This window comes from Fusarium vanettenii (genome assembly GCF_000151355.1).
Source record: "Fusarium vanettenii 77-13-4 chromosome 5 genomic scaffold NECHAsca_61_chr5_1_0, whole genome shotgun sequence".
Classification (NCBI taxonomy): Eukaryota; Fungi; Ascomycota; class Sordariomycetes; order Hypocreales; family Nectriaceae; genus Fusarium; species Fusarium vanettenii.
In genome coordinates, this window is record NW_003315828.1 from 150,741 (window position 1) to 170,831 (window position 20,091).

A 20,091-nucleotide genomic window follows, 5' to 3' on the forward strand; every position below is an offset into this window, starting at 1 on the left:
CGTATATCGCTTATGGAAGTGATAAGCGGCAATGTGGGCGTTGTCTCGCAGCAGTTGCCGGGATAGAGCCATTCGCGCCGCCTCAGGAGCTGCTTTCTACTCCTGGAATCGAGGCATATGACGATATAGGGACTCCCAGTGGTAATTAGCCGCACTTGCTGTAACGAAAAGGCCAGGCCTGCCTAGATTGTAGGCACATGCCTCCAATTCCTTCCTTTGCTTATACCAATATGGACGGGTGCCCCTGATTATGGCGGCTTGGCGCGTGATCGACTGGATCAGGGCCTGAGCCTCTGGCTCGTTAGGCTTAGCCATCGCTTCCTCTATGTCAGCGCGCGTAAGGGGTTGACGGCGGCGGCCTTCGTGTTGCTTGACCGAGTAGTTGCTCCGCTTTCTGACCTGCGCACGTAATAGCGTGTTGAGGGCGACAAAAGGCCACGTCTTATGCCGGGCAAAACGTCCGTCTTGCCATCTCATCGCATGGGCAAGGTAGTCCTGGTACGTGACGCTCCGTAGGCGAGGCTCCACGAAGTCCGCCTTGCCGTCGGGGTAGAGGGTGGGGAACGCGAGCGTCAATAGCGGCTGGGAACGGTTGAATTCGTTGATAGGAGTCCTGCGAATGGAAGGTAGTGGCATCTGGTGTTGAGCCTGCGCGTTAGGCGGTATATGCTTAAGATCGGCTATACGCTTAGGGTCAGGGGTACTATGAAGCAATCGGGACTGCAGGGCGTTTAATTCGGTGTCTGTAACCTGCAAATCGGGGATCGCCGATGCATCTGCATCTGCTGGATCCTCTTCTATATCCTCCTCAACGGGACCTTGGGGGGCCTCGCCGTTAGGTATGTTAGCCACTTGGCTAGCAACGGAAGCAACTATGCTGCCGTCAAGAGGAAGCCGTTGCAAGCGATCCTGCCTCATAACGATATCGCGATAGCCCGGGTGGTGGCGCTGTAGGTAATGCAGCCAGGTCAACAGGCATGAGCGGCGTACCCGGAAATCGCGAGTAAACTGCTGCTGGAAGTGAGGGTCGCCCTCCATATTAGGAGGCCGCAGGAGCACGATATCTAGCTCTTTAGGTAGGACCGGGAGCTCTTCAAATAGCCTACTAACATTGCGAAGGAAGTGGACAATATGGCCGCGGTATTTATACTGAGAGCCACGTACCTGTAGGACCTTCACGTGTACGTGAACCCTAGCAATCAGCATCTCCTCAACCATCGTTAGGCTAGGTAGATTACCGGGGACTTCCCCGAAGTCAAGGCTATTCGCAGCGCTAAAGAAGTAGGGCTCGTCAGCGGTTCTCTCCCTATCTCGACTAATGTAGCGGCTGTAGACTCCTAAGCTGTTTTTCTTCATATCGAACCAATGCTCCCGGCAGCGAATGCAACTATGCATCTTGTCGTCATTCAGGGCAGTATAGAACTCCCGCATAAGCGCCCGATCCTCCTCACTAAGGGCAGGCAAATCAAGGTCCCCTGTAAAAGGTGGATTAACTATCTGATTAAACTGTCGTTCTTGAAGCTGTGGCCGTGGCCGTCGGTTCATGATGCCTTGATGTGTATAGCGGCCGCGGCGATGACCCTGTGGCAGTAATGAAGCAGTGGTAGGGAATGATTCCTGTGGCACAGGCGTGCCTAGCACAATAGGAGCCGTTGTGGTCGTGTCACTAGGAATCGGCGTGCCTAGAACTACTCTTGGCGGGCTTAAGGTGGGAGGGATAGGGAGGGCTCCTTCCGCTGCGCTTGAGGTAGATGGGCCCAGCAGAGGTCTAGGCAGTCCCTGGAGGACGGGCGCTAGACCACGGAATATAGCAGGCGTTGCAGGGGGTTGTGAGCTATTGATGGATACGAGCGCTTGCGCGTTTCGCCGTGGAGGCGTTAATTGAGCCTGAGAATCGGTCCTCTTCGTCGTTCTGCGCGGCGATAGCCTCGAGGCGATGTTCCGCATGGCGGCAACGGCGGCTCGGGATTCGGCCACTCGCTCCTTTTGGCGTGCCCTATAGCTACTATACTGTCTCGTAAGCCTCGCAGGGTCCTTGACGCTTCGAAACTCGACCTCGGGCAGGTCTTGCTTGCAAGTATGGCAGTTCCGAACTGCCTGGGGTATATTATTCTCCATCCGGCTGCATATATTGTTATCCGCCTCTTACCCATGCAGACGACCGGGTAGGTACCGCTTGGGCAGCGAGGGTTTGCTTAGATGTACCGTAGCGTGACAGATCTCGATATGGGAGGTTGTCTGTAGGGTGTTTTGATTAGGTTCGAACGATCAGGGAAGGAGGGGACACTTCACCGCTCGACCGGAGGCAGGTGATATGTGAGCCGAGATGTCGTTAGCAACCTCGTAAGGTTTGGTGGATAATAGTTTTGACGGCAAAGGGAAAGCAGACGCCATGTCGGTGCTCCGGCCAGAATCGCGCTTGGAGGCCGGAGTTGATTGAAGGACAACCTTAAAGCTCCTGGAGAGCTTGCCAAAAGCGTTACCTAGTCAACGATCGCGGGCTTTCCCATGTAGTGGCGTCGTTAGCGTTGACAACTGACCAATTCAAGCACGAGTTGAGCATAGACCATGCCAATTAGCCAATCAGAAAAAGTTTTATGCTCTTTTTTTCTGACTGAGTAAAACGCCCTTCGGGCTGAATGAATACTAGGCTTCACTGAAGAATTCATAACCGCATGAAGTAAGTGAGTCAGAAACAAGACGATATTTCACGGAAAATTCAGCTAAGTCTTGCTTCTTGAAGGACAAGTGTTTTTTAGAGTCACCACCTCGTGTAATGAGTTCTCAATCGAGAAATAGGTTACAATATCTTCAACTCACAACTGTTCTGTCGTCCCTATGAGCTTTCCTAGCCAACGCCTCTCTCACATACGACCATACCTGCTAGAGAATTCTGGATCCCGTCTGCTCTCCGTGCGACAAGCTGGCAAGGGGCGGATTAGTAGTTGGGTCGGTGACGACCAGCGAATACCCGCTGTTGTATGTTTTTGCATCTCATAATGGCGATGTGGTCATTATTTTTGCACACTCTCTAGTTGATGTTGATTGATCTGGCTAAGAATTACGATGTGACCCCTGCTCACTACCTTAGAAGAGATTCAGATGCTCGAGCTATGCAAGATGTAGCCTCCGATATGTGGAACAGTGTTCTGTGATGTAACGAGAAGCATAGGAAGTGGAGGGGAAGTATCCTCTGAGGAGCCAGGGACTTCAAGATAACTTGGGTTGTATTTCGCCCCGAAAGAAAAAATCAGGCTGCTTCGTTGCGGACCGAGTTTGCTGTGTTGTCACACAAATACCGTCCGGCACCAGCCAAGGCGGATAAAAACGGCAGGGTGAGACATCTTCTTAATCAATGTGACCGAAAATGCATTCTCATTGGTGTGGTATTGTGAGTGCATCGACTGTGGCTGCGCCCGTCATGCTGCACTTTCGCCCGGTTATAGAGGCAGGCATTTTCCAGGTCTGTTGCCGTTGCCCAATCACAGCCTACCGTTACCGCCCAATGGGCTCTACCGTATTGCCCCTTGCAAGGCGCTTCCAAGGTTGACTCGCTGGCTGGGCAGAAATCAGGCTGTGGCTCAGGCTCAAAAACACCTCGCTGATGGCACATCTGTTCCTGCTCATCCATCCTCAACGGCATCATGGCGGCACCTTCATCTAATGCTGTGAAGCATGCCTTTGATAGGGCGATCGAGAAGTTCAAAAAAGACCTCGAGAACCCCGACCTCTATCAGCAGATTCTTCAGACAACCAGCATAGACCAGGTCTACGATGCCACCGATCAGCTACAGAAGGAGCAGAGCAAGACCGGAAGCCTCCGGCACCTGTCCAAAATTGGGCCATTCTTAGGCAGGCTCAAAGAGTACGCCGATGCGGTGGACACTTTTGTGCAGGCAAAGCCCGACATCCTCGCCTTAATCTGGGGTCCGATAAAGCTCCTCCTGCAATGGGCGAATGTCTTGAAGCAGTCATTCGATGCAATTTCGGACACTCTTGAGGAGGTCGGGTCTCTGATGCCCGAATTTTGCGAGGTCACGAAGATATTCACCGACAGCGTTCCCCTGCAAGAGATACTCGTTCTCTTTTTCCGAGACATGCTCGACTTGTACATGATTGCCATCAAGTTCTTTAGCTTGACCCGTGGGTTTCTAATGGCTCTGGTGACCTGGCAGAGGAGAAAACTAACAGAAGGCGATCCAGGGCTCAAGTTCCTTTTTGAGGCGCTTTGGCCAAGGCGACGAGACGAGATAAAATTGGTCACAACACACATTGCCCGACGACGCGAGTTGATGCGGACCGAAGTTCGCCTTGAAGAGATTCGTGCCGCTGACGAGGCCAGACGGCGAGAACTCGAGCACTTCGCCAAGGTTGAGGAAGCTGCCATCAAGCAGGAATACTCTAATCTCCGTGCCCAGGTTTCTCCCAAGACTTACGATCATGAGCTGTACCTGCACCATGGAGCTGTCTGCGAGGGGACTGGAAAGTGGCTCTTTCGCGACCCGTCGTTCGAAGACTGGGTAGACCATTCCAAGGAAACAACCCGGATCCTCTGGCTCAAGGGGATCCCAGGAGCCGGTAGGTGCACATAAATATTGAGAGACCTATGGAAGTCCGAGTACTAACGTTGTTCCTCAGGCAAAACACTCCTTGCAAGCAGTGTGATTAGACACACCCAACCCCTCAGCCAGACACTCTTCGCTTTCCTCACCTACAAGGATACCAGCACAACTGCTTTGTCCATCTTCCACTCCTTGGTCTTTCAGCTCGCCTCGGATTCTCTCGCCCTGCAGACGAAGCTGCATCAATCTAGCCACAAAAACCTCAGAAACAGCCTCGAGGAGGCGGTTGATCTTCTTCAGTCACTGATCGAATGCGCAGGCGAGGTCTACGTGGTTATCGATGGCATCGACGAAGTCGACCTAGCTGAACGCTCGAGACTCTTGAAAGAATTCCTTAAGCTGGGAGACGCATGCAAGAAGTGTCGAATTCTTCTTAGTAGTCGCTCTGAGGACGACATCAGTACCGCCTTGCGAGGAAAGGTGGTGGATATCAAGGTGGACCAGCGAAATGCTGGGAGTATTCAGACATTCGTGAATCACCAGATGAAGGCTTGGTTTGATAAAAGAGGCTTCGACCCGGAGGTCCGTCACGAAATTGAGGGCTGGGCTGCACCATTGGCGTCCAACGCAAAAGGTAAGGGTTTCTAAATGTCCTCTAGAAGTTTCCTGTGGCAGGTCTGCTTCCAAGTCGTTCTCTGTTATTTTCTAATGATATGAGCTAACGGTTCTTGCCAGGCATGTTCTTGTACGTCAAGGTAGTCTTCAGCATGATTCACTCCTTGAACAATGTAAAAGCAATTCTCAATGAGCTGAGGGATCTTCCGAAGTCTTTGGACGAGGTGTAAGGATTCATTCAATTTTCAACTCTTCCCCTTTGCCTGACCCTTGTAATAGTTACGAAAGAATCCTCCAAAGAATAGAGACATCGACTGACAGGGCCTTCCATCACAATGCTCGTATGATCATAGGCTGGGTTAGTTGTGCACCTTCACCCATGACCAGGCATGAGTTAGAACAAACGTTGGTACTCAATCCGGGTCAACTTGATCAAGAGCCCAGAGTCAACTCAGTGCTCAATGTGGTCGAATTTTGCGGTCCAATTGTGGAAGTGATTGATGACTATGTGCAATTTGTTCACTTCACCGTCAAGGAGTAGGTTGCACCCAATCAGTCAAGGTAACAAGCTAAACTCTATTCTGTCCAGGTACATTGTTTTCAAAGAACAAATTGACGGCACCATCTCACTACCAGGCATGACCCTTAGCCTTGCTATACGCTGTATCTGCTACCTCTGCCAGGATCATCACGATTTGGAATCCATTGAGGAAGAAGAGATGGAAGACTACATACTTTCGGGAGCTTATCGACTTCACAATTTCGCATCTACGTACTGGTGGAGACTTATCAAACAATATCTGGCTCTATCTAAGTCGACCTCAATCCCCGAAAGCCTGATAGACCTGCTGCAACAACTTCGCGACACAAGATTAGCTGAAGGCTACCAACAGAGTGATCCAGAAGTGGACATGGACTTGAACACGAATGAGGTCATTCTAGCATTGGAGCCCACACAGCCTGACCTGGCAGAAATGCTTCGGAATGTCTTTCAATTCCAGAGGGATTGCTCAAAAGCTGACTATAGTCTCAAAAGTTGTGAGTACAGCGTGCCTCTGGGCGACCTGCCTTGCTGATGACGATTTCTAGCTGAACGATGGATTCATCTTGACCCACTCACCATCTCTCGAGTATCGATCGAATTACGCCAGCGATTCAACACCAGTCTCTACGAAACAAAGCACAAGAGGCAAATCATCGCGCACCATTATGGAGCCAATATCTTCAAATGTGGATTTCTGTGCTGCCGGTTCCACCGTCGTGGTTTTGACGTCGAATCCGATCGCCGATCCCATGAAAACAATCACGACAAGCCATGGAAATGTGACGTTCCTGGTTGTGAGTATGCGGAAATTGGATTCATCTCGAGACGAATGGCCGAGCACCATCTACAAAGTAGTCACTCGATGAACAAACATTCAAAGCTAGCCGAATTTGACAAGTCCAACGTGGACGAGATTCAGCCGCTTCTGTTCGACCTAGTTGCAGCCAACAAATTTGAGGCCGTGAAAGCCCTTTCGCCCTACATAGAGAAACTCACCAATTCAGTACGAAAGGAACTCGCAATCTCTGCCGCTTCAATGGGATCTCTTCCTTTGTTGCAGTTGTTTTTCACACCAGAGATTTTGTCCAAAGAGCTTTGCATCAGGGCCATAAAAAGTGGCAATGTCTCCTTATCAGAGATTCTACTCACCGATATACAAAAATGGCAAAAGGCGGTTTTTGACCGTTTTAGGTATAAAAGCACGTACGACACTGGCGCTGCGGAGGTGTTTGGTAGCATATTTGCCGCTGTGATCGAATCAGATTCACACAAGATCCATGGGTTTTGGAATCCAGTTCTCAATTCTGTTTTTGACACACCCGAGCTTCTGAAAGTGGCATGCCAGGGTTCCGTGTCGGAGCATGTCATAGGGGCAACTAAAAATGACGCGAGCAGAGAACAGTTTCTCATTACATTTTGGGAAAAGCACAATGCTCTGGGACGTATGAGCAACAGTCGAAGGCGAGATTCACTGGACCATGTTGCTTCAACCACATGCTCAATCAACTTGGCGCGATATCTCTTGGAGCATGGCTGCGAGGTGGACGGGAGGCGGGGTCCGAGTTTTTTGACTCCTTTGCATCGAGCGGCCCAGCATAACACGGCACAAGCAGCTCATTTTATGGAATTCCTGATGATGGAGGGTGCAGATCCAAATGCAAAGACTAGGACCAAATATCTCCGAAATGAGAAGGGAGCAGTGAGAATATCAGCCTGGCTTGGTGTTTCGTGGGATGATCTGGTTGAAAAAGTAACAAAGGAACGCCAACGGCAAGGGAAAGGAACTGATGAAAAGCGTGGTACCACGACTAGTCCGATGTAAATGAGAGCTCTATATGAGAAAATATGTTTGAGGTACGTCCGCCGCGATATTAAACAGAGCCTAGACAAAAACACATTCATACATCGTCCTCTACATCAAGATAACGCCTCAATGTCTACTTGTAATCAGGACCAGAATCTCTCTCTGAGACATTGACTCACCTTCCATCGCTCACTGCCTACTTCCTGCTGGGAATTGGCAGCGAAGTCCAGAGCCTTCCGGCTTAGCGCGAGCTTCTCCTTTTGCATTTCTAGAACATACTGGTTGATAGAACCGTTAGCTGGGTCAAAGTCTCTGTTGTTTAGAGTGCTAAGGTAACCTACTTCCTCAATCGATCGAGGGGTTATGTACTTGGTGGCGATGACAGGGCGCCGCTGACCAATTCGATGAACGCGAGCAATCGCTTGCTCTTCTGCCATGGGATTCCAATGAGGCTCCATCAAATGCACGTGATTTGCCGCCGTCAAGTCAATACTGGGTAGCGAGTAAGTCCTCGTGTCAGCCTCTTGTCACACTATCAAAGGCAACCAACTTACCCTTCACCAGCGCTACCAATCGTCGCCAGCAATACGGTACATGCAGGGTTGTTATTAAACTTAGACATAGCTCTGTGCCTCTGTCGAAGGGAGCTTTGGCCGTCTATTCGCTCATAGGAATAACCGCTTTGTCGGAAGGCGATCTGAACAAGGTCAAGCATCTTGGTCCAGTAACTGAACACTACGCTGTGAAACATTAGTGCGGGGTCAATGGAATCGAGAGCAGGGTCGTTCTTTACCTCTTCACAGGTCTTGCCTCAGATCCGTTCTGGTTTTCCACTTGCTCGTTACCTAGATTTCGAATCAACGCCTCCACCTTGGCGGATGGATGGTGAGGGGAAGTAGGAGTCTCGCCTTGGGGGCTTTCGACACGAGAAGAGCCAGGCGTCTCTGTAGGTTCAGAGCCCTGTCTAGCCAAAAGGCAGATGGCGCACAAGAGGCTCCCCGAGGCCGAATGTAAGTCGCCGTGGCATAGGGCACAGCTGTCTCCAGGGAACTGAGCCATCTGTGAATCCATCAAACCACTTTGCTTTAGTTTCCATGCTTCCGCGGCAGAAGCCGGCAGGAGATCCTCTCCATGGTTGCAAATGCGTCGTAGGAAGTTGATGATGGGCAAAACATTCTTGTTGCCGTTCTTATCTGTTGAGCGCACATTGCTCTCGTCCTCCGATGATCCGGACGCAATCCGAGTGGCAATGGCACTAAAGAACTTGTAGAGCTCACGGTCATTTGGATTTAGATCAACCCTTTCAATCTTTTCCGTGCGGTTAGGAAGTTTGTGCGAGTGGCTGATGCTCCGCTTCGTCCGGCGGAGACATGTTGCTTGAACAAGAATGCGGAGTTTTGTGAGGCCATGAGGTCGCTCGTCCCGTACGGGATTGGAGATCCAATGATCAAATTTGGACTTTTCAACAAAAAGTGGTATTCGGAGGAAGCTCAACAAAGCTCCGTAGTTGTCCAGGGTGTTCTGTATTGGAGTGCCAGTGAGACACCAGCGTCTCAAACAGTTCAGGTCACATGCTGCACGAAATATTTGAGTAGATCGGTTGCCAATGTGATGTGCTATGGTTACACACATTAGTAGAGGAAAAAAACATGCCACATGGATACTCCTCACCTTCGTCAAGGACGACGCGAAACCATTCTTCAGAGAATAGTGGCCCCTTAGCAGCCCAGTCAGATCTGAGAGTCTGATAAGTCGTCAAGATAATGTCGTGGTTACGGAAATGTTTCGCGAGACGACCTCGATCGGCACCGTGGTAGATAGCCACAGATAATTGACTGGGATGAATGTGCCTGATGATAAAATTAAGGGAATTCATTACACATGGACAAAGTTGGACTCACTTCTCAATGTCATTTTGCCATCCAGTGATTGCTACGAAAGGTAAGTGACTCGATTCAGAACTTTTATGAAGCTTCATACTTGACTTGGTGGTTACCACCAACGTCGTCAAAGACGTTGGTCTTTCTCGTGTGTTTTCGAGGTCACTGAATGTATCCAGAGACCAACAGATGAGTGATAGAACGCTCAAGGTTTTCCCAAGCCCCATTTCCTGTCATAATGGTCAGTCTATGCAAGAGGAGAGAAAAGGGAACATCATGCTGACATCGGCGAGGATTCCTCCTGCGACCAAAGGCGGCTCACTGGTTTCCTGTCCTGTAATTCTGTGACGATATCTGCCCATAACATCCATCAGCACCCCTTTGACACCAGATTCCACACTTTGGGAATTTACCTAGTCCCGTCACTGCATACTTCGGACTCTTCCCAAAGAGAAGCGCATTGCCCCATGTCAAGGGAGAAACATTCCTTCTCGCTGAGCATAGCAAGAGCGGTTAGCTGATGCCTATATCTGTTAGCTTCAGCTAGGTCAGAGATGGGGGAGATCGGGTTCACTGCTTTAACTGAGACCGGAGTCGTGGGCTTGGTGTTGTTGTCGGCTTGATGCCTAAGTCCCCCGCCATGTCAAAGATTCCCATCAGTTGACCCTTGGCCGCCTCGTCAAGGCATGTAGTTGTCGTCGCATCATCACTAGCTATGGCCAGATCCTCCAGGCGGGGCATTTGAGAGCCAGGTCGAACAAGGTAGTGTGGATTGAAGTATTCAGCGTCTAGATCGAGTTGCTGAACATCGCGAGGAGATGGCTGCTGGAAACAGAGGCCGGCGTTGGATAGCAGATTTCCGACGTTGGTACTGTTTCTCATTGTACCATAAACTACCATGCGGAGAGTGGGTGTTGGTTCAAGGCCGCTTGAGTCCTGTGTTTCGGCTTTGCTTTTCGATGAGCGAGATTCTGGTGCAACCAGCGATGCATTGACCTTCACCGAAGGTTCTGACAACAGTGTGAGCAGTGCAGGCTCCGTAACGATCCCCGCATATTTGCTCGAGTCTAGAGTATACAACTTGATGAAACTCCCACATGGCCGCATATCAACTGCAGCTGTGGTCGCTTGGCTCTCCTGGCGACCTCGGAAGAATAACGAGTTCGCACTAACCGCGATCTTTTAAACGTGGTTCTTATTAGTCTCGGATCAGTTGCTCGAATCTGTCCAGGAACTCACCACGCCAAAACATGTGTCAGGCAGCGTGTCAGGTGCAGGTGACTCGGCACGACTAAACACGAGTTCTGTGTCGTTGCCCTCATCCAGCTCCATGTAACTCTCGTCCAATGATACATCGTTAGAAGTTGGAGTAAAAGACGGAAGATGGTGGGATTCGAAAAGACCGAGGAAGTCCTGATCAAAATCAGGCTCCACTGCCTGAAGGCGGCTCTTTTTGTCACATCGAGTGTCACCTTCGAAGCTCGGAGATGCAGGTCGCTTGTCAGGGAATTGCGCGAGCAGAGAGTGGTCGCTTTCAGCAAACATGTTGTCGCTAGACACGCATCATTTGATAGGGCTGGAGATGATGAAAGTGTTAGGTTGTCTCTCTGAGCCGACAGCTGAGAAAAAACAACAGGGTTGCCTCGCGAGACGCCTTATCTCGCACAGCCACAGATTCGCCTTGCTTCGCCCGCTCTCCTGCATCATTTACCCCCAATCACATCACGTAGTTACGCGATCAGGCTGGCAAGCCACAACACGGGCCAGTACTTATATTACGCCTACAGAAATGGCTACGTGTACAAGTCGTGTCGTTGTCAATCATGACGGGTCGGCAAAAGAAACAACACAGTACTTGGAGGTTGGAACAGCTTGGCCGCTTTATGGCAAACTTAACTCTCAGAGGGGACGAAAAAAAGCCAAAGACATAAAACTGCGACTAAAGAATCATATCTGGCGAGAAGGCCATATGTTATATAAGCTTTGTGGTAGTATCACTAATCAGCAATATGCTCCACAGACAGCTGAATTCTCTGCCATAATTGCCACACCATTGAAAGCATTCAGCCTCATTATATAGGTACTCAAGGGCGGAGGTCAAGGAAACCCTGCAACAGGCATTTACTTATCAACACAATCAAGTCATCATGCCTTACCCTGTAGCAGTCATTTTGGTCTACTTTTTGCCTGTAGCGGAGCGGCCTAGTCGCCTGCAACTATTACTTCAGTAGATTCAGGCGTCTTATTACGTCTCACACGTCTAGAAATTTTATCTCTCTGAGATTGGGAAGGTTTTCCAGTCTCGTACAGTTTGCGACCAAAATGTGCTTTTGGAAGGAGGGCTGCAGGCCAAGATGGACGAGTTATAGAGTGTGATAAGCGTGTTCTCAAGCGATCTCATTCTAAGGGAGAAATAAGATGAGCATTGTAAATTTGCGTCCTGCTCACTCTATCATAGATGCCATGTTGTCAGTCACACAAACTTTCGAGAACTACACCGAGAACCCCAGCTGGGAGCGTATTCAGTTTCATGGCGGTGAAGACAATGTTGGAGAATCCTTACAGGGCTGGTGCCTGCCGGGTTAACGTTAGTAATGAGCTAATTTCGACTTCTTCCGACGAAGCGGGCCACACGATAGGGCTTCAGTTCCCTAAAATGGCAGTCTATTTCCACAGGTCCTACGGAGTACTCCGTACGCATGGCATAAGTTAACCTCACATCAGTTGGGATTGGCCCGATCCGCGGATCAGGCCGACGGGCCGAATGAACCCCTAATTCTCCGTCCAGATTTCCCTTCGCTACTGGTGGAAGGTTGCACTGGGGAATCCTTCGGCTACATCGGCTGGTGGGAACGCATTCACAACCGGGGTCAGATTGACTTAGCGTCGTATATGTCCGGATTAGGTTGTTGGACCTATCGAAAGCGTATCGACTTTAGCCTATAACCCTCTTAGTCTCGGAGATATTGCCGTGGGCGTGATCGATAGTAGCGTTGCATAACTGGACACGCTCTAAGAATGATTGGACCCGAATGATCTGACAACGTAAAAGGAAGGCGTTGAACTTTAATTTGGAGAATGAGACATGAACTTCCAGGCCTCCCTTGCGTTGTGGATGCTTCGTGTGATGCGTTGTGGGCAGACACGATGAATCGACTTTTCTCAAGAGTGGGCTCTTGTGTTAAGACGGAAGGTATAAAATGAAGGTGAAGCAAGGCAATTAGTTCACAAGTAGAAGAGTCCAACCTCACATTCAATTTCACCTCTTCTTTCAATATGCCTAGCCAACGTCGAGGGCTCGGGCACCTCACCAAGACGCTCCTCGGGGCGCTCTTGTTGACCCCCGAAGGCACACTTGCATCACCTTCGTCCACGGGCAAGAAAGTCTTCGCCCATTACATGGTTGGAGACTCGACCGCCCAGCATCGCCAACAGGACATCAAGGATGCCAAAGCCATTGGCCTCGATGGCTTCTCTCTCAACATCGCCAAGCCCGACAGGGCCTTTGTGCGGGAAACCATGAACGACATGTTCGACTTCGCGGCTGGTCAAGGTTTTGGTCTGCACATCAGTATGGACCTTTGGGCCGCCGGCACCCCCCCAGACCGGAAATCTATACCTGATTATAAGTCATTGTTCGTTGACTTCTTTGGTCACGCTGCATACGAGCGAGGTGCCAATGGCTTCCCAATGGTCACGACATTCTCTTCCGGAGGCAGCAACAACATGACTTGGGTGGACTGGCGCAACCAGTTTGCTCAGCAAGTGTTTGTGCTTCCAAACCTGGATGCCATCCCTGGATACTGGGAGTTTCATCCGGGCTTTTGGGAGCATTGGGGACAAGTTGTTGATGGCCTCTTCTCCTGGGAGTCTGCTTGGCCTCTTCGCGAGGGCAAGGGCGGCGCTTTCCCGGGAGACATCGGGCCTGATAAGCCGCTCATGGCAGGTATGAAGAAGTACAACAAGAAATACATGATCGGTCTCAGCCCGCTGCAGTACAAGGATGCCTACGACACCAACATCTACCGAGCCGGCGATCTGAACTTGCCTACCCGCATGCAGAACATCCTGGCAAACCGAGACGACATTTACTACGTCAACGTTTTGACTTGGAACGACGGCCCCGAGTCTCACTACGTCGGTAGTATCTGGCCAGAGCAGAACACTGATCCTGAACCTGCCCACTACATGAAGTTACCGCACAAGGGCTGGCAGCGTGTCCTTGGCTCCTTCATCGCAGCATTCAAGGGAGATGGAGTCATGAGACCCTTTGGCAGCGACACGGTCACTGGCGCGTTTTGGTACAAGAGTATCTTGTCGGACACGAAATGCAGTGCTACTCCCAAGGATGTTGGCATTGAGCAACAGTATCTGAACAAGCCCGAATCTTACGAGACTGCCACTGACAAGGGTGCATATGCCGTCGTACTGCCCCAGGGTGCATCGGGTTGGTCCATGAGAGTACACAGCGGAGGAAAGACGGATACCATCACCGGTCTCAAGGGTGGCTTGAACTCTGGAAACACTCAACTCAACGCGGGAGCTCAGAGCGTCGAGATCCTCAACTTGGCTGGTCAAGTCGTCGCTGTTGCTGGAGGAGGCCGTTGCGTCTATGGAGGCGACGCATGCCCCGACTGCACATACAACATCAACCCCAACGTTGTCGAGTTCACCAGCGGTAGCAACCTGCCTGCTTCTTCCAAGTGCGACGAGAAGTGTACGGCCAAGGCAGGCAGCGACTGGGGTGATGTCTCCAAGGATGGAAAATGCGGCCCCGACCATGGCAACGCCAACTGCATTGGCTCCACGTTTGGGTCTTGCTGTTCCCTCAACGGCGAATGCGGCATGTCCACAGCCCATTGCGGTACGGGTTGCCATAAGTCTGCTGGTATGTGCTATGGCGGCAAGAAGGAGGTGGATGATCCCGACGAGGACCAGGACGAGATCGACAGGAACTGGCCCGACTCTCTTACCAATGAGATCTGCAGCCTCAAATTCGATACGGATGATCCCAAAACTTTGACGAGCCGATGGATCCAGAGCGGTGCTGCCACTTGGTTCCTCAACTTCCTGAATGAGCGTGGCGCCGGGAACTGGACTGACAAGTTCTTCATGAAAGTTATGGGCCAGAATACCTTGAATTTCGACTGCCTCGAGATACTCACGAGCTCGTGCGACGGACCCAAAGGCAGGAATTGCACAGACTATATCCCGCCACCGTCATACTATGTGCATCTTCAGATGGGGAACCTTCACGCGGCCATCGATCAGCTATGGGGTCAGATGGTCACCAAAGGTATCGAAAACCTGTCCAAGCGCATCGACAACCTCGTCAAGGAATACGGCACGCCCCCGGAGTCTAAGAATTCCCTCATTCTCAACATGTTTGTCGGTGTCTTGACATCCCTGGCCGGTATGTCGGGACACATCAGCGATATTTCCCCGGGCAGTACTCTGGGAAAGTTCGCCAACCCGCTGACAATCTTCTCCGGTATCTTTGCACAGGCTTCTGCAGCTGACGGTGCCGTCAAGCGCGTCTCGCCTGAGGACCTGAAAGATAGCCTAGAGAATGTCTACGGAACCATGTTCATAGCCGTCATGGGGCAGCTCAACGAGACTCTCAAAACCGTCTTTGGCGGCAGGCTTCCGGAAGGCTGGTCAGAGGATGATATCCGCCCTGAAGACTACGTATGGATGCATTTTGCAAAGGGTGAATGGTTGAACTATCATCTGAAGGATCAGGCAGTCAACTTGTATGCCGAGAACACGCAGCAGAGATTTGTAAGTCTACCACATGTTTTCGATATGTATTGGCACCCTGAACACTCTACTAATCTTAAATTATGGGAAATAGATCGAGTTTGCGACTGTCACCGCCATGAAGACAGGCGGTAAAAGTCGCTACCGCCTACTGGCATCTCCCTCAAAGTGCATCAGCGAGGAGGAGTGCAAAAAGACCGATGGAGCCTATTTCTACAAGGATGTAAGCAACAGCCCCTCTCACAACCTATTCTTTTCTCTTCTTTCTGACCATTTCTCAGTACTGTCTTGCCTTTGGCTACATAGTCGGAGGAGGACTAGCCCCCACGATACCCTACCCTCTCAAGGGCAAAGACCTCACTACCCTACGCAGTTTCCTCCCCGACTTGAACGGAGCGCTTGTCAACAACTTTGACTGCTATCCGTACCAGACGATGAACCGCGATAAGTGTCCACCCTTTTACGCGATGCCCCTTCCCAAGGAGTGCAATGACATCCCGGAACCGACCATCCCGTCAGGCAAGGACTTGGACTTTACGAACCCCATGATATATCCCAAGTGTTACGTCAACTTTCCCTCTGTACCATGGGAGAAGTGCATCGGTAAAGAGTAGTCAATGGTGTTTCGTCAGTGGTTGGAGGAAAGTAGATTGCCATGGAGCTGCCTATAATCTATTCTTGTTGATCTTCATGGCATATAGAAAAGAAGATTGGGGGTACAATACAGGGCTGAATAGCTAATAACACTTGGTATTGAAGTGAAAGCTCTATAGGTCAAACTGAACCAACACGCTTAGCCATTCTTCTAACATCAGGTTTAATGCCTTCCAGCAGGTATCGAGGCGAATTATGACTTTGAGTTATGCACTGTCCAAACACCCTGGTGCTTGTTCGCCAGTTTACGTAAAGCGGAGTATCGTAATAAACGCAATAGCATTTTACCGAAGAATCATAAAAGAGGTGACATTGCCAACACGGACAACAAAGGCCCTCTCTCCTTTTTTGCTCACACACGCAACCCGACGTACTCCTTCATAGCCCGGGGAGCTTCACCAAACCGTTTTTTTACTGAAAATCTCTTCAGATACAAGTATGACAACGGTTGCAGAAATGATTGACCTCGTATGGCAGCCTCCTCGCCCGGAGCGAGGGGTTAAAAGACAACAGATCGATCGGACGCTCTCAGAGAACTTCAAACACTACGGTCACTGGGGATATGCTATCCACCGCACATACTACAGCCCCGAATCTGACGAACACTGGGACATGTTGCTCGACGCTTTGACACGGCAAATCTATCTTGCACTTGGATACGTCGGCACTGATGAGATGTATGACCACGAAGTGAGTCAGGGAAGCCGGAGAAGCCCTTACCGGGAAAGTCGAGAAGCATACACGAAGGATTTGGAGCGACTCAAGAAGCTATTTCATCTTGATCCCCACGAGGATCCGGCGCTGCTCAATGGCCTGGATGTTGGTCAGCTTCGAGAGGTGTGTTCCAAGGAGCACGCTGAGGCGGAAAAGACGATGTCGGGGGGGCGATTCAAATTCGCCCTTTTCGCTGATGAGACGGTTCTCAAGGATATTGCAAGAGGAGAGTTCGTCGTGAAGGTGGTCCAATACGACTGGCGAGAGGGTTTCGGAGACTGGGGTTGGATGAGGATCCCGACGGGCTATTTGCCGGAGCTTTGGCATGCGCTTATGATGTCGGACTTCAATCTCCACTGGGTATTGCGATTTGACGGCCCAGAGAAGGATCTTGACGATCATATTTGGTCCGGATATGCCCCGGCCGACCCAACTAGTTGCGCCTCTGAGATACGGCCTATGTCCAAACACTACAATACCCAAAGGCCTCGGTTTGGACGCAGAAACTGATTTGTAGCCATGGGTGTCGGGTGGGTGCGACTGAGATTAGCTAAAACTAGCATGCCTAAGCAATACGATGATACAAAACCATCAACTTCACCCTGACGTCTCCGTATCCTCATCCAGAGGAAGGGTCAGGCGCAGGATCATCATCCATCAAAAAATCGATTTTCCAGTCAGTGTTGATGGAAAGGACGCCATCATTAAGCTGAGGCTCAAACTTTTGAACCGCCTCCATCACCTGTCTCGCCAGATCGCCCGTCTGTGACTCCCAATGCGACCTTAGCAGCGATATCACACCATTAAGGAATTCCAGAGTCTTCTTTTCCACCTCTCCGTAATAGTCTTTGAGCCATTCTATCATGAACTGGGCAAACTCGGCATGCCTACCAGGAAAGGTGGTTATGTCGTCCCAGAGACCCTCAGCAAATATAATTTGCTGCACGATGTGTTGAGGATCTTTTCTGTTTTCCCAAAGACGTTGGGACCATCCTTATCGTTGAGATTCATGTAGTCGATAAAGACGATAGCTGCCCGTACTAGTCCCACGACGTACAGTGGATCGTCTTCTACCTGGTCTGCCCAGCGGTCTTTGGCTATGGGAAACTTGACACCCATGAGCTATAGGTAAAAAGATACCAAAGGTCAGCTTGAGTGTACTCCCCATGTGCTGTCCTGAGTGTCTCAATCATGTACGTACCTGGCCTTTTATCCAGTTGATTTCTCGATAGGTGATGACGAAGTTTGCGTCGTTTTCCCGGCTGCCCAAACAGTCCATGATACGGTTGAACAAGTTGCCGTCCTCGAGCTCTTCTGACCTTCCCGGTATATCTGGTCAGTTCAGGTTCTCACGACTTATTTGCATTAGGAACATTTAAGCTTAATAAAGCTTTTATACTTAAAGAGTAATTTTTCTATTAATTATTAAAAATAATATCTAAATAGCCTTATTAAATATTTTAAAATTAATTACTTATTAAATAATTATTATAGCTATAACTTCTTAAATTATAAAAAGCTAAGTAAATAAAATAGTTATATTAGACTAAAGCTTACTAGATCTAAGATAATAAAAGCTATAGCGAAAAATAAAAGTTTCTTTTATAAAGCCCCTTTAAAAAGCTAAGGGTATATAAGTTAATTATTATACTAGTTTATATAAAATAATATAATAATTATTTCCCCCTCTTAGGCTAAATATTTTAGCTAGAAATAAGTCTATATTAAAACTCTATTAATATTATTAAATAATTAATAATTATTAATAAAAATAATTTTTTTTATTAATAATAAAGCTTATTTTTATTTTATTTTTTATAATAATAAAAAAGGGATTTATTATTATCTTTATAATATTTTATCTTATTTTTAAAATAATAATAATAAAAGTTTTCCTTAATTATATTTTTTTTCTATTTAATTATATCTTTATAATACTTATTTAAGTATTTTTTTTATAATATCCCTTTAATTCCCTTTTATTTCTTAATTAATATATTATTTATTTATAAAAAGATTAATTATATTAATCATATAGCTCTTATTAATATTAGTTCTTAATATATAAAGTATTTTTATTTTATTATAAAATAAAAGGCTAAATTTATTAACTTTAAAAACCCTTATATATACCCCTTTAAATATATCTTAATTAAATATAAATATTAAGATATTATCTTCTTTATTATATTAAATACAATAAAAATAATAATAATTATATTAAATAAATATATTTATTTTTACTTTTTATTTTATTTTCTTTAAATAAACCTTAGCTAATCTTTAATAAAGCCCTTTTATAATCCTTTAAAATAATATTTATAAGCTTTATTATATACTTATATATATTAATAAAGTCTATATTAAGCTTATTATATTAAGTATTAATAAGAATATTCTTAATAATTATTTTTTTAATATTATTATTTTTTATTATTTTATAATAGCTTTTAATTATTTTTATTAAGCTTTTAATACCCTTAAGATTACTTCTTATTCTAAGTATAACCTTATTAAAATAAAAAAATCTAGCTATATAAGTTATATTTTCTTTAGTTTTTTATTATTATATATTAATCTTTTTTTAATTTTAAAAATCTCTTATTATATATAAGTCTATTATTATTACTTATTATATTTTGTTTATTATTTTCTTTTTAGCTCTTTATATAATTATAATAAATTTAGCTTTTCCCTAAGGTTTTCTTATATTTTTATTAATATATTCTTAGCTTAATATTATTTAGACTTATTAGTACTATTCTTAGACTTTTTATATATATTTTTTTAATATTAAGTATATTACTTAGATTATTATATAGGCTACCTTTTATTATAAGATTAAGGCTATTATTTACCTTAATAATAATATTAGGTCTTATATTATTTTTAGGCTAGCCTCTCTAAATAAAAATAAAAGCTCTTTAACCCTTATAGCCCTTAAATTCCTTACTTATATAATATAATTTTATTAATATTTTAAAGGTTTAATTTAATAATTTAATTAGGTTTATAGATACTTATAATAATTATTATTTATTTTAATTTAATTAATTTTTATTATATTTTTTATTATATTTACCTTATATTTTTATTCCTTTTTTATTATCTTTTTCTTAAGGTCTTTTATTATTTATAAATAATTTATTATATATTTTTTATATTATTTATATTAATTTATTAATTAAATTTTATTAATTATCCCTTTTACTTAATAAAATAATATATTTAGCCTTTAATTCTTTTTTTATTTAACCCTTTTAATCTTATATTTTTTTTTCCCTCGAGGTTAAATATTAATAGACTTTTTATATTTATTTTTTAATATTATACCTAAGGCTTATAGAGGCTAATATAAAAGATATTATATAATTAAGAGTATTTATTTAAGAGTATAAGGTAATATATTTATTTATTAATTTTCTTAAGGATTTTAAATAATTTAATATATTTTAATAATAATTTCTTTTTTTTTAATTTAAGGTTATTAATAAATATTATTATTAAGTCTTTTTATTTAAATTCTATAGGTTTATAATAAAAATTATATTATTTTAT

The 20,091-nt window shown here is 46.4% G+C and overlaps 4 protein-coding genes across 4 annotated transcripts; 3 read left to right on the forward strand and 1 right to left on the reverse strand.

Moving 5' to 3' along the window:
• Positions 1–3,644: 3,644 nt before the first annotated feature.
• NECHADRAFT_39728 (uncharacterized protein) lies at positions 3,645–7,543 on the forward strand (the record flags this gene model as incomplete). Its single annotated transcript, XM_003040583.1, has 6 exons — positions 3,645–4,143; positions 4,204–4,578; positions 4,639–5,196; positions 5,402–5,714; positions 5,767–6,215; positions 6,267–7,543. The coding sequence occupies 6 exons, from the start codon at positions 3,645–3,647 to the stop codon at positions 7,541–7,543; spliced, it is 3,471 nt and encodes a 1,156-aa protein (XP_003040629.1).
• A 76-nt stretch (positions 7,544–7,619) lies between these two features.
• Positions 7,620–10,950, reverse strand: CHR2130 (uncharacterized protein; the record flags this gene model as incomplete). Its single annotated transcript, XM_003040608.1, has 10 exons — positions 7,620–7,658; positions 7,705–8,017; positions 8,080–8,265; positions 8,319–9,141; positions 9,197–9,375; positions 9,427–9,457; positions 9,506–9,635; positions 9,839–9,929; positions 9,995–10,584; positions 10,645–10,950. 10 exons carry the CDS (start codon positions 10,948–10,950, stop codon positions 7,620–7,622), a joined length of 2,688 nt encoding a protein of 895 aa, XP_003040654.1.
• A 1,731-nt stretch (positions 10,951–12,681) lies between these two features.
• On the forward strand, positions 12,682–15,779 carry NECHADRAFT_79819 (uncharacterized protein; the record flags this gene model as incomplete). Its single annotated transcript, XM_003040584.1, has 3 exons — positions 12,682–15,186; positions 15,260–15,388; positions 15,447–15,779. 3 exons carry the CDS (start codon positions 12,682–12,684, stop codon positions 15,777–15,779), a joined length of 2,967 nt encoding a protein of 988 aa, XP_003040630.1.
• Positions 15,780–16,299: 520 nt separating this feature from the next.
• On the forward strand, positions 16,300–16,854 carry NECHADRAFT_29327 (uncharacterized protein; the record flags this gene model as incomplete). The annotated part of the gene is made up of 1 exon (XM_003040585.1): positions 16,300–16,854. A coding segment is annotated over one exon (555 nt), but the record flags the coding sequence as incomplete, so codon positions are not given.
• Between the last annotated feature and the right edge of the window lie 3,237 nt (positions 16,855–20,091).